This window comes from Pantherophis guttatus, chromosome 14 (assembly GCF_059756535.1).
Source record: "Pantherophis guttatus breed Tessera chromosome 14, ASM5975653v1, whole genome shotgun sequence".
NCBI lineage: Eukaryota > Metazoa > Chordata > Lepidosauria > Squamata > Colubridae > Pantherophis > Pantherophis guttatus.
Genome location: NC_142076.1, coordinates 2,004,676 through 2,016,978, shown reverse-complemented (window position 1 = coordinate 2,016,978; position 12,303 = coordinate 2,004,676). Strand labels below are relative to the sequence as shown.

General features: G+C 42.4%; 1 protein-coding gene across 6 annotated transcripts in view; it reads left to right on the top strand.

Annotated features, from left to right (window-relative positions):
* ARHGAP17 (Rho GTPase activating protein 17) overlaps positions 1–12,303 on the top strand; it is a 73,407-nt gene that overhangs the window by 36,225 nt on the left and 24,879 nt on the right. For all 6 annotated transcript variants that reach the window (XM_087878804.1, XM_034420619.3, XM_034420616.3 and 3 more), the window contains exons 3-7: positions 6,541–6,645; positions 7,321–7,397; positions 9,009–9,120; positions 9,285–9,361; positions 11,069–11,180. In XM_087878804.1, the coding sequence (XP_087734930.1) occupies positions 6,541–6,645; positions 7,321–7,397; positions 9,009–9,120; positions 9,285–9,361; positions 11,069–11,180 (483 nt within the window). The remainder of the gene's footprint in view (positions 1–6,540; positions 6,646–7,320; positions 7,398–9,008; positions 9,121–9,284; positions 9,362–11,068; positions 11,181–12,303) is intronic.

Below are 12,303 nucleotides of genomic sequence, written 5' to 3'. Positions count from 1 at the left end.
TAGTGTCACCCTAAGCATGTATTAAACATGTATTTTTGTAGAATTTATTATAAATCTGTAAATAAATTAAATAACCAAGAGGACATCAGAGATCCTTGTCTTATTCCTTGCTCAGTGCTGAACTATTTTCAGAACATTCCGCTGATTCCCACACACATTTTCTTTCCATCACATTCCATTCTTGCTCCATTCAGCAAAGAACTTTCAACTATATATTTGTTTGAAATATTACATAACTCAAACACATTCAATTTATTATATGCTCTCTCTAAGTCAGGAAAGGTCCAGTAAACCTTCTTTCACATACTAGCCCTTTTCTCAGCAATTCTCTGAAGAGCAAAAATCCACAATATTCTTTCCAAATGTTGCTCATTGCATAAAGGCACAACATTCTTACATCTTTCCTGTTTGAATCACCTCTCATAATCTTATGATTAGATACATCAGTCTGAGATATTATTCCACATCTAACCTCGCAGCCATGCAGATTTGAATAGAATATAAATGTGAGCTGAGATTCAGAAAATGCAGACACCTTTATCAAGTCCAAACTTCCATGTGGTCCCTTTCACGCACATGAAAATCTCCAAGATGCATCTAAGGTTCTGCTCAGAACATTCAGCTAAATCTAGTTGAACTTTGGAATGGAAGAGTTGATGGGCAGAGCTTCCTTGAAAGTCCTGCCAGTTGTGGTTGCGTGTAGAGGGGGATTTTCTCTCAGATGTTGCTGCAGATTCTGGATATTATCTTTGCTGGCACTCAGGTTTTTCACTCTTTCTTCCAAAAGACTATCAAGGCAGCAACTCCTTCTGGAAAACCTGTCAAGTATTTAACAATCTGGTGCCCCTAGCCAGAAATGTGAATAAGCATGCATTTATATTTTTCATATTATCCGAAAAAAATCAGCACTAGAAGCTGTTCCAGCAGCAGTACCAGATATGTGTGTTAGCCTCTGAAAATCTGAGACATATATTTGATAGAATTTTAATTGTTCATTAAAGCATTAATCACTTCTTTATATTTCCTAAGTATTTCCATACAGTAGAAAGAGAAAGCAAGCTTTTTTGAAGACTCTCCACGATCATCAAGTTCCACACTGTCAATGCTCTTCTGTTTATTCTGTGCATTTATAACTTACTAGATTCCACCTTACAAATTTGGGGATGTCCACTTAAGTGAAAGCGTTAATCTCTTTTCTTTGAATAATGTTACATTTCAGCTTTCCTTCATGTATTTAAGTTAGGTTATGGTCTACCCAAATCAGACGAACAGGGAAAAGATAACAGATTTGTCAATATCCCTATTTAAATATCTGCATTTTTTCTCAAGTCTTCCCTACATTCTCCTATTTTGTTGCCCTGGTAATCCTAAGAAATATTTGGAGGCGTGGAGATGGAGGGAAGCCAGGAATTCTCTCCAACTATTGGCAAATGCTTTTTGCAGGCATGGCTTTGTTGGTTCTGTGACGCCCAGGTGGAATTGCTTATTCATCCACTTACTGGGCAGAAACTTCCAAGTTTTGTCTTAGGCCCAACTTCACGCACTGTGCTTTTGCCAAATGTTTCTGTTCTTTGGCATATTCTCCCCAGCATGTTCATCGTTTCCAGAGTCCTTTCCAACAGAAGGAAGTATGTCATATGTTTCCGTAAATACAGTTAAATGGCTTATTGCTCTCAAACATAATCTCTGCAAACAGCTCTGACTAAGAGGCCTTGGGAGCTGCAAGGGACCCCTTCCCCCAGGCCGACTGGGCTCCCCTTCTTGTTCTTTGACTGTTCCTGACAGCACCTACTCTTTCGTGAATGGAATTGTGCCTCTTTCGGTGACCAGTTCATAATATGGAAGGAATTATTATCATCTTCCTAGCATTATTCCCGCAGTTGCGGGATGCACCTTTTGGATTGACAATTTGCTGGTCTGTGACTGTAATAAGAATTTATTGTCTTGGACTGACAAGCACCATCTTGCACGATCAAATGAGCACCCGGGTCCAGCTGTTTTTCCTGTCTTCATTTATTGTGTCTTGCCATCTTTGCTTTGGCCTTCCACGTAGGCATTTGCCATCTAATAATAATAACATGGAGGGAGTCCTGTAGGAAAATAGGTTAAAATAAAAGCATTTGTTCAGCAATAATTTTAAATTATAATTGGAAGCCAAAATAACAGAATTAAGTGATTCTTAACCATAGTGTTTTTTTTAAAAAAATATTCATTCATTTTATTTTGTCAAGCATATATAAGATAACAGATAAGAGTATAAACATGATTTTGAATTCATGAAAAGGATACGAGTTATTGTGGAGTTCCTGGTGCTCTCTGAGCTGGGTCGCTTGCTTACAGGCATTTCATTACCCAACTGGGTATCATCCGTGCTAATCAGTGTGAAGAACATTGTTGTGCCCTGTGTAGCGGGACGGTTGTGTGGAAGAAGGAGCTGGGTTCACTTGAAGTTTCTTCACCAGTGGTGTCCCCTGGTGTTCAACCGAGAGCTGTAGAAGAAGCTGGGCAGGAGGACTCAGTTCTCGCTCCACCTTTGTTGGAGGGGAAAAATGACCGTGAGCCATTTGCTCCCCAGTTGCAGCATTTGGCTCTGCTAGTGGGGGATACACACAAAGCTCCAGTTAGGGAGGAGTCTTGCAAACGGGGCCCAGCCCCTCCTCATGACCCACAGCGAGTTTCCTTTTCTGTCTGAGCTGCTTCGCTTCACTGGACCGTAGCTAGATTCTTCAGAATAGCCATTCCCCTGGGGGTGCAGTGGCCCTGCAGGTGTGCCGTCTCCTCCCTCTGCTTCTCAGAAAGGACCTGCTGGCAGATGGCAGGGCTGGGTCTCCCCATCTCAGCATTATCAAGCAAGGTCATCATTTAGCTCAGGGGTGGGCAACTATAGCAGTGGCCTGTCGACTCCCAGAATCCCTGAGAACTGCACAAGTCTTTAAAGTTGCCAGGTTTGGAGACCCTGTTCTAAGGCATTTTTAAAAAAAGACAGCACTTAAAAGTCTTAAGGGGATTCCTATATTTGCAGCTGAACCATAGTTTTTTCAGGTGTGTTCAAATGAAAATGTTCCAGAAGGCTTCCATTTAACCTTCCCCGCTCATAAAAACATAGCAGGAAAATAAAATGCAATGTATATGTGGAGATTCCCAGGCGAACTTGGTGAACATGCTTTAACTTCTCAGACCTTTGGACAAAAGCTCTTTAAGAGAACGTGTGTTGCTTATCAGTTGTGTCTTGCCAATAGCACAGGTTCTTCTACACAAAGATTTTATTGTGTGATTCCTCATTCATATGGTTTTTGGTAGACTCCCATGATAAAGGCCAGATTCATGCATCATGGGAAGCCATAATATCATTGGCTGGCATTGATTTTAAAGTAGCATGCTGCAGGAATCCTGCCATGGTTAACTGTGAAGTGTGAAAACAGTTCAGTAATTCACTAAATTAATACAACATGTGAAACCAGCCTGTCTTTTATTTAGAATCCTTTCCTCTATTACAGCTTCCATTCCCACCCCACCCCCTCAAGGAAAACTAGGCTGCCAGAGCCATCCATCTGGAAGCATTCAGCTTCTTAATTAAGAGTTATATATAGTTTCAACCCCTCACCTGGCAGTTCTCAAAGTGCAGGTTCCCATGTATATTTTATTTTCCCTTTTTATCTGTAACTTTACGATTTTGATAACTGTTGTCAACAGTGTCACAGCTGCCAGTCCTTTAGCTGATGTTGGCCTTCATATCCGTCAAGTTCTTCCCAAGAACTTAAGTGTCGTGTACCAATGGGCTATATATGTGGATCCAAGCACTGGGACATTTTGTAATTGAGATTTTGTGGTGATTTTGTCAATGCACGGATGGTCTAAGTGTTGCCTAAGATATGGCAGCCAGAGTGCTGATGACCACTGGGACCATCACGGTCGGTTTATGCCATCATTTTTCAATTTTGAATACTTTGTGATTTTCTTGTATTCTGCTATCCTCTGGTATTGCCACATCAATTGTCCATTTTCTTCTTTTCAATCACACTTAAATCTAGTGTGTGATGTAAGTCATTCATGGGCTTTGTTGCTATTCACCTTCCCCTCTAACTTTGGTAGAAATTGACCGTGTAATGCTTTTCCTCCAGATGTTTTGGGATTGCACCCAAGAGCCAGAGCACTTTAGCTTCTCCGTTTTCCAGTCATGTCTTTATTATTTCAATATTCATGTTTTGTTTCCTGTACATTCAGTAAGTTCCAATATTTAAAATGCATCATCAATGCTTGTCCTTGGCTCTTTTATATGAACAGGCTATGCATGTGTTTCATTCTTTGACTGTTTGACTTGAAGTAAACATCTGCCTCAATTCTGCAGGGCAGGTATTAATCTATCAATATCACTACAGGGATGTAATGCATTGTGAATAGTCTTTAGCTTGCTTTCTTGCTTTCTTTCCTTCCTTCCTTCTTTTTTTTTTTTTTTTTTTGGCCCAAACTGTCCAGTTCAGCTTGTGTCCAGTTAATAATTCCAGCAATGTATTGTATTACAGGTATGGCTCAGGTATTGTTAACTTTAATGGTGCTTCCACCATTCAGTTTTATCTTCAGCACTTTTCCCACCCTTTGGATGTATTCTTTACTAATCACATTTTTAACTTGTTCGTAGTTGATGTCATCCAACTGTAAAATGCCCAGATACCTGTAGGCTTTGTTCTGATGGATTGGACATTCAGCATTTCCATCCATTAACGTTTGTGACTTTACCCCAATTTATTGCTATTGTAGCACATTTCTTAGACCAAATTTAATTGCTACACCTGTGCTAAAAATGATTGCAGTATTATTATACTATATATTATATGTAATATTGTATTGTTATAGTTTGGCACACAGTCAGCCAATGTTTAGATTGGATTTGGGATCTTTATCTACCTATCAAGTCCTTTCCAAGGCCCTGGAATAGGCAGATGTTGTCTGATGGTATATCGTCACAGGATATAAGCTGTTCCTAGTGAAGTTATAAACTGTCTTTTGCAATTGACTGATAGTGCTTTTGTCAGTGCCGATCGTATTCAAGGGCTGCTCCAGATGTTTTGGGATTGCGCCCAAGACCAGAACATTTTAGCTTCTCCATTTTCTATTATTTTGTCTATTTGTTGATTCCACTAGTTCTTGCCCGCAAGCAAATGGTATTTCTTGCAGACCTTCCAATGCCCCACTCTGTTGTCATGCTCTTGTTTGTGGTCAGTCTGTGCGATCTTCTTCAGCTTCTTTGCAGAAGCAGCATTTGCTGTCTGTTGCTGTCTTCTCAGTTCAGGTTTTGTATGTATTTGTTGATAAAGTTTGGTCCTGTGGAATTAGCCCCTCTGTCTCTTTTTTTCAACTTCCCTGCTCTTTCCTGCCCATTGCCAGTTCTTGCTTTTGCCTGCTTTTTTTATGTACTGGCCATGTAATATTTTGCCTTGCCATGTCTCTTTCCTTCTGTTCTTCATTTGATCTGGGCCAGTTTGGTCTCTCCAATACTCAGTAAGCCTTCATGGCATATTCGCTTCACTGCATCTTCTTCACTGTCCTCCAGAGACTCTTCATCTTCATCTTCATCATCATCATCATCATTACCATCATCTTCATCATCTATTCACAACAGTATGAAGTCACAGCTGCCAGTTCTCCAGCTGCATGAAGCTCCCTCCAATAACCTAGGATGTCATAACATGTCAGTGTAGTACAGGGATGTCAAACTTGACATGTCATGTTGCCATCACTTGACATTTTGTGACATTTTTCCCATTTGTGGAGCTGGGATGGGCATGGCCTGCGCGTGACGCATCCGGGCAGCCAATTTGATACCCCTGACCTAGGATGTCATAACATGTCAGTGTAGTATATTATTATAGTGTACAGATAGTCCTCGACAACGCTTCGTGTAGTGACCGTTTGAAGTTACAGTGGCACTGAAAAAAGTGAGTTATGACTGTTGCAGCATCCCCATGGTCACATAATTAAAATCCAGCCACTTGGTAATTGATTCATATTTATGACGGTTGCAGTGTCCGGTGTGTGTGTGTGTGTGTGTGTGTGTGTGTGTGTGTGTGTGTGTCATGTGATCCCCTTTTGCGACCTTGAATGTATTTTATTCAACGCATGGTGGCGAACCTAATTAATACTCCTGCTCTTATTTTTCTCCCAACAATGACTCTGAGACAGTGAGTGACCCAAAGTCACCCGACTGGCTTTCATGCCTAAGGAAGGCCTGGAACTCACTTCCTCCTGGCTTCCAGGCCGGCACCTTCATCACTGCACCAAAGTGGCTCTCACCAAATACTTTAAAGTTTTAAATAAAAATGTGAGCATGTGATCTGGTATAGAACACAGCTCACCCTGCGCATGGTACATAGAACTGAGGAAGGAGCATTAGGTAGCTGCATAACTTGGGGATGAAAGGGAGCAGACTGAAAGGACAGGTAAAAGAGCAGTTACATTTGGGTGTACAGGTAGTCCTCGACTGATAATTCTTCATTTAACGACATGCCTTGCTTTATCCTGCCCCATTTGTTCTCCGGCTAGATTGAGCGGCGTCTTGACAACGTGAGGTCTGTTTGCCACAATTCCTATAAGCGGCTGGTGATGTGTTTGCAAGGACAGTATGGAACTGAGGCTGAAAAGAGACACGTGAGTAGACCTTCCCAGTAGATTTCCCCTCTCCAGCCCCTTCCTGTGCGTCCATGTTTCCTCTCTTCCCCCAGGATGGCAGGATCATCCTTGGTGTTCTTTTTTTTTAAATTTATTTACTTCTTTGTATTGCTCTAACATGCAAGAAAGAAGAAGAGGCAACCACAAAATACGAAGCCAAAAATAATGAAAAGAGAAAGAAACCTCTGCGAAGGAAACCTCCGCCATGTCCCAGTTGCTTTGCATGGGCTCTACAGGCCCTCACCCAGGCCCTACAGGCCCTCACCCAGCACAGCCTCTCCTCCGCAGAGCGCCTTCCTTGTCACCAGATAGCGGTTCTGGTCCCTCGTTTCCAATGCACAGAGCAGCTTCGAGAGTCCAGCCGAAAGGCTGCTTTCATTTGCAGGGCAACCCATGGCTTCCCCAGGAGAGACCAGCAGAGCGTGTCCTTTGCACGCCCCACGTTGATTGTCATACCTACCTTTCTTGAGCTGACGTTTCTCAAAGGCTCTGTCCAGCCATCAGAGCTGAGCTTTCTTTCCTCTTTCCTGCGATTGTCCCCTGATTTCTCCCTCAGGTTGTGCATGTGAGCTGGCAGGTGCCATGTTTCCTCCTGACTCTTAGGAGGTTTGGAAGAGTTACCTTGCTAGGAGCTGTCTTTCTTTTCCTTTGCAGAAGAAACTTCCCCTCACGACTTTCGCTCAGAACATGCAGGAAGGCGCCCAGCAGCTCAGCGAGGAAACACTCCTGGGGTAAGAACTGAACCTCCTTTCTGGATCTGCCCATCATCCTTGGGCTCCTCGCAAATTGAGACACTGCAGTCTCTGAGGGTCAGGCTCACTTTCCCCTTTCTGCCACATAAGCTCTCACCTTACAAAACACAGTTGCTGAAGAATCCACAGTATAGTCATGGATGCTTAGGACAAGAAGCTGTTTTCATGGGACTTTTAGCAAAATGGCAAGTGGCTCTAAGCATTGCGTATCCCAAAGACAAGGTGCATCAATCAATCAATCAATCCGAACTGCCTCAAGGCTGTCTTTCATATGGTCACCCCTTTACTTTAAAATGTCCTCTGAGGCCCTTTAGATGCCCCACCAGCAAAGACTGTGGGTGAAAAGGCGGGCAGGGGCTGGCTTACGGGTGGACCTTTCCTCTAGGAATTGGACTGGCGCTCCTTCAGTCACATTGTGGGCCCACTGCTAATAAAGCCTGTCCTGTGTGGTTGGGATTGAAGTTACTGTAAAGTTGCTGCTTATTCACACAGTTTTCCTCCTCTTATTGGTTTTTTATATTGGTTTTTTATACTCTTTTATATTTATTGTTTTAATGTTTTCAGTTGTAATTCGTGTTGTGGAGGTTCAGTCCAGCCGGAAAAACAGCTCAGCAGTCATAAGTGAAGAACGTGGCCAGCCCTCAATGCCTCAGGAGTCTTCAGCTTTCTCTTTGCTAAACAGCAGCCCAATTTTCTCTTGTCCCTGTACAGGGAGTCCTCGACTTACAACCACAATTGAGCCCAGAATTTCTGTTGCTAAGCAAGACAGTGGTTAAGTGAGTTTTGCCCCAGTTTAAAACCTTCCTTGCCACAGCTGTTAAGTGAATCACTGCAGTTGTTAACACCATTGTTAAGTGAATCTGGCTTCCCCATTGACTAGGCTTGTCAGAAGGTCACAAAGGGCGATCACATGACCCTGGGACACTGCAACCGTCATAAATGCGAGCCAGTTGCCAAGCATTTTAATTCTGATCGTGTGGCCATGGGGATGCTACAACGGTTATAAGCGTAAGAAATGATCATAAGTCACTTTTTTCAGTGCCTTTGCAACTTCAGTCACTAAATGAACTGTTGTAAGTCAAGAACTACCTGTATATGCAGCAGACCATATTTTTTGCACAGTTTTGAAACCCAGAGGGGCAGAAACGGCTTAATCTTTTGTACCTCTACAGCCATTCCCGCGTGATGATTCCAGCCGGAGAGAAACAGCTTGGTTAGCACAGTCTGGATCAGGGGTCTCCAACCTTGGCAACTTTAAGCCTGGAGGACTTCAACTCCCAGAATTCCCCAGCCAGCTTGGTTTGGCTGGCTGGGGAATTCTGGGAGTTGAAGCCGCCAGGCTTAAAGTTGCCAAGGTTAGAGACCCCTGCTCTAAATGGTTCCTTTAACCCTCTCTTAGAGTCTCCTTTTTCCACAGGCACCTGTGAGAATAAAGGCTCTCCCATCCATTCACCCCTTCCTGAGCTGCTTGAGAAATGGTTGGAGAATTGTAACAAGTTAAAATGTGCTTTATTTTGCTGGGGGAATTTTGTTCCTTCCACTCCTTTGGGCAAACCGAATTACGCCTATGATGGTTTTCTTTGTTTGTAGGAAAATGCTGGAGACTTGTGGAGAAGCGGAGAATAAACTTGCAATGGAGCTCTCTCACCACGAGATGCAGGTTGAAAAGGATGTTTTGGAACCACTGAATCAACTCAGCGAGGTAAGTGGCTCCAGCTGTCCCCATCGGTCCTGATCCAGGCCCTACCCACTTTCTTACCAGGAAGAGTAATAAAAGTAGCAACATTTGGGCGGGGGGGTGTTGGATAAATATAGTGGTTGTATAGTTAGTGTCAAATGTCGGTTTCCTGTTGTCTCTGCTTGCAGACGGAAATCCCCAATATTCAGAAACAGAGGAAGCAGCTTGCTAAACTGGTCCTAGACTGGGACTCTGCAAGAGCTCGGTAAAGTACAATTCTCCTGTTCCTTTTTATGCTCAGGAAGTCTCAGTCCACCTTCCTTGCAAGTACATCTGCTCCAAAGTTGACCTGAGGTGCTCTCTGAGCTTGGCTGGTTTTTTTTTTTTTTTGCAGATGTTTCATTACCAGGATGGATTTGATTTAAATCAAGTCGATTTAAATCACGATTTAAATAGAGTTTAAATCATAATTTATAAAGAGCAACTGTCATCTCTGTCCCACAGCAGCTCCTCCTCTGACCTGCTGACTCCCCGACAGTCCCAACATTGCAGAATATACAGCCTCATGCTACATAACTAAGCTCCACTTCATGCTGAATAAATTAAATTATTAATGTATCTTAAATAGAAAACTACCATGTTTCCCCGAAAATAAGACCCTGTCTTATATTTTTTGAACCCTGAAATAAGCACTTGGCCTTATTGCCATGCACTCAAAAGCCCAATTGGGCTTATTATCAGGGGATGTCTTATTTTGCAATAGAATGGATCCTCTACTTTCAATAATGTTGTCATGCTTTGAATAGGAGCCCATGTACATCAGGGATAGCGTGGCTTTCTAGGTCCCACATCTATCTAGCATGCAGTTGGCGTGACATGTTTACTTAGTTGGGGTAGCAGACCAGACATCTTCCTTATAAGTTCTGTCTCGAGGATATATTTAGCTCATGGACTCTATTTCTTTACTTCCTGCTTGCCTCTTCATAAGTAGTTTCATTTGAAGATCCTGCTCTGCAAAAGATGCCTCTGCATGTAGAACAAAGATTCACTATGGAAGAACAGGACTTGGGCAGGGTGGATAGGGTAGGGTAGGGTAGGGTAGGGTAGGGTAGGGTAGAGTAGAATAGAATAGAATAGAATAGAATAGAATAGAATAGAATAGAATAGAATAGAATAGAATAGAATAGAATAGAATAGAATAGAATAGAATAGAATAGAATAGAATAGAATAGAATAGCCAAGTATGATTGGACACACAAGGAATTTTTCTTTGGTGCATATGCTCTCAGTGTACATAAAAAGATAAGATACATTTGTCAAGAATCATAAGATACAACACTTAATGATAGTCATAGGGTACAAATAAGAAATCAAATCATACTAAGAAACAATCAATATAAATCGTAAGGATACAAGTAACAAAGTTACAGTCATGCAGTCATAAGTGGGAGGAGATGGGTGATAGGAACGATGAGAAGACTAATAGTAATAGTAATGCAGACTTGGTGAATAGTTTCACAGTGTTGAGGGAATTATTTGTTTAGCAGAACGATGACGTTGGGGGAAAAACTATCCTTGTGTCTACTTGTTCTGGTGTGCAGTGCTCTATAGCATCGTTTTGAGGGTAGGAGTTGAAACAGTTTATGTCCAGGATGCGAGGGGTCTGTAGATATTTTCACAGCCCTCTTTTTGACTCGTGCAGTATACAGGTCCTCAGTGGAAGATAGGTTGGTAGCCATGGTTTTTTCTGCAGTTCTAATTATCCTCCGAAGTCCGTGTCTGTCTTGTTGGGTTGCGGAACCAAACCATACAGTTATAAAGGTGCAGATAACAGACTCCATAATTCCTCTGTAGAACTGGATCAGCAGCTCCTTGGGCAGTTTGAGCTTCGGAAGCTTAGGAAGACCATTCATCTTTCATAAGTGTTTTCTCCCCTGGAATTCTTTCTGGATGTTTGCTTTCTCTTGTACAGGTGGAACCAGGCCCACAAAACCTCAGCTACTAACTTCCAAGGGCTCCCATCTAAGATAGATTCCCTCAAGGAGGAGATGGATGAAGCTGGAAATAAAGTAGAGCAATGCAAGGTATGTTCTTAAGTGAATTCTTGCTCCAATGTCTGATGGAGAATTGATGGATGCTTGGAGAAGTTTTACATTTCCCTGCCTAGTTAAATGGAGATTCTCAATCATCCAGGTCATGGCTGTCCCAAAGGCATTTTTTCCAAAAAAGCAGCTGGACTATCTTGAGTTTTTTTTCCTTTTAAAGCATTTCAAAGGAACTGAAACTTCAAAGGAACTGAAACTTAGAAATGAAGAAGCTTCTTGGAAACATTTTCAAAGGGGAAAAAAAAACACCCAAGAAAGTCCAGTTGTCTTTGGGGAAAAGCTCCTTTGAGACTCCCTAGTAAAACCACCCAGGACAGAAGGTCGTGTTCTTGGTTTTCAGGGGAAATGTCACCCAGAGGATTTTGCACCTGGAGCTTATTTATTGATGTCTTTTATGCCTCTCACAGCAGCCTAGGTAAATTTCATTCAGGACAGAGCAAGAGGTTCCTTGCCTTACTAACGCCAGCCCTGGAGGATAACTGTTCTTGGTCTCCCAAGTTCCTCAATCTCAGCAATTTTAAGACTTTGATTCCTAAAACTCCAAACACATCTTAAAGAATGGATGAATTATTTATTCTAAGAATAACGAATCTTAAAGCATTCTGGGAGTTGAAGTCCATGCATCTTAAAGTCGCTGAAGTTGAGAAACCCTGCTCTGTAACTAGTAGGAAGCAGCTTTTCAATCAAGCTGAGTTATACCGCCCTTGAGGGGAGATGGGCAGTCTAGAAACAAACAAAAATACCCCCATTAGCCCTTTTGCTTGCTTGGGTTTGCTGTCCAAAGTTATATTTGAATTGCTGGAATTTGGTGCTCAATTTTCCTCTTAACTTCCTTCAGAGATACTTTTTCATACAGTTCTCCCAGAATTGGACTTGCCCTCAGTTAAGAGCGGCATCGGTCATCTGCTCAGTTTTTACACGTCTCTCCCCAAAAAGAGTTCAGGTCAGGCGATGGATGGATCTGTGAAGGCAACAAAGTGGCTCAAAGTCTGCCAAATGTGAATTGCTGGACAAATGCCCCCCCGCCCCCCTCGATACCAGCGATTCGTTTGGAATCTAAGCAGCTTCAAACATCGCTTGATAATTGGGATCCAGGGAGGGG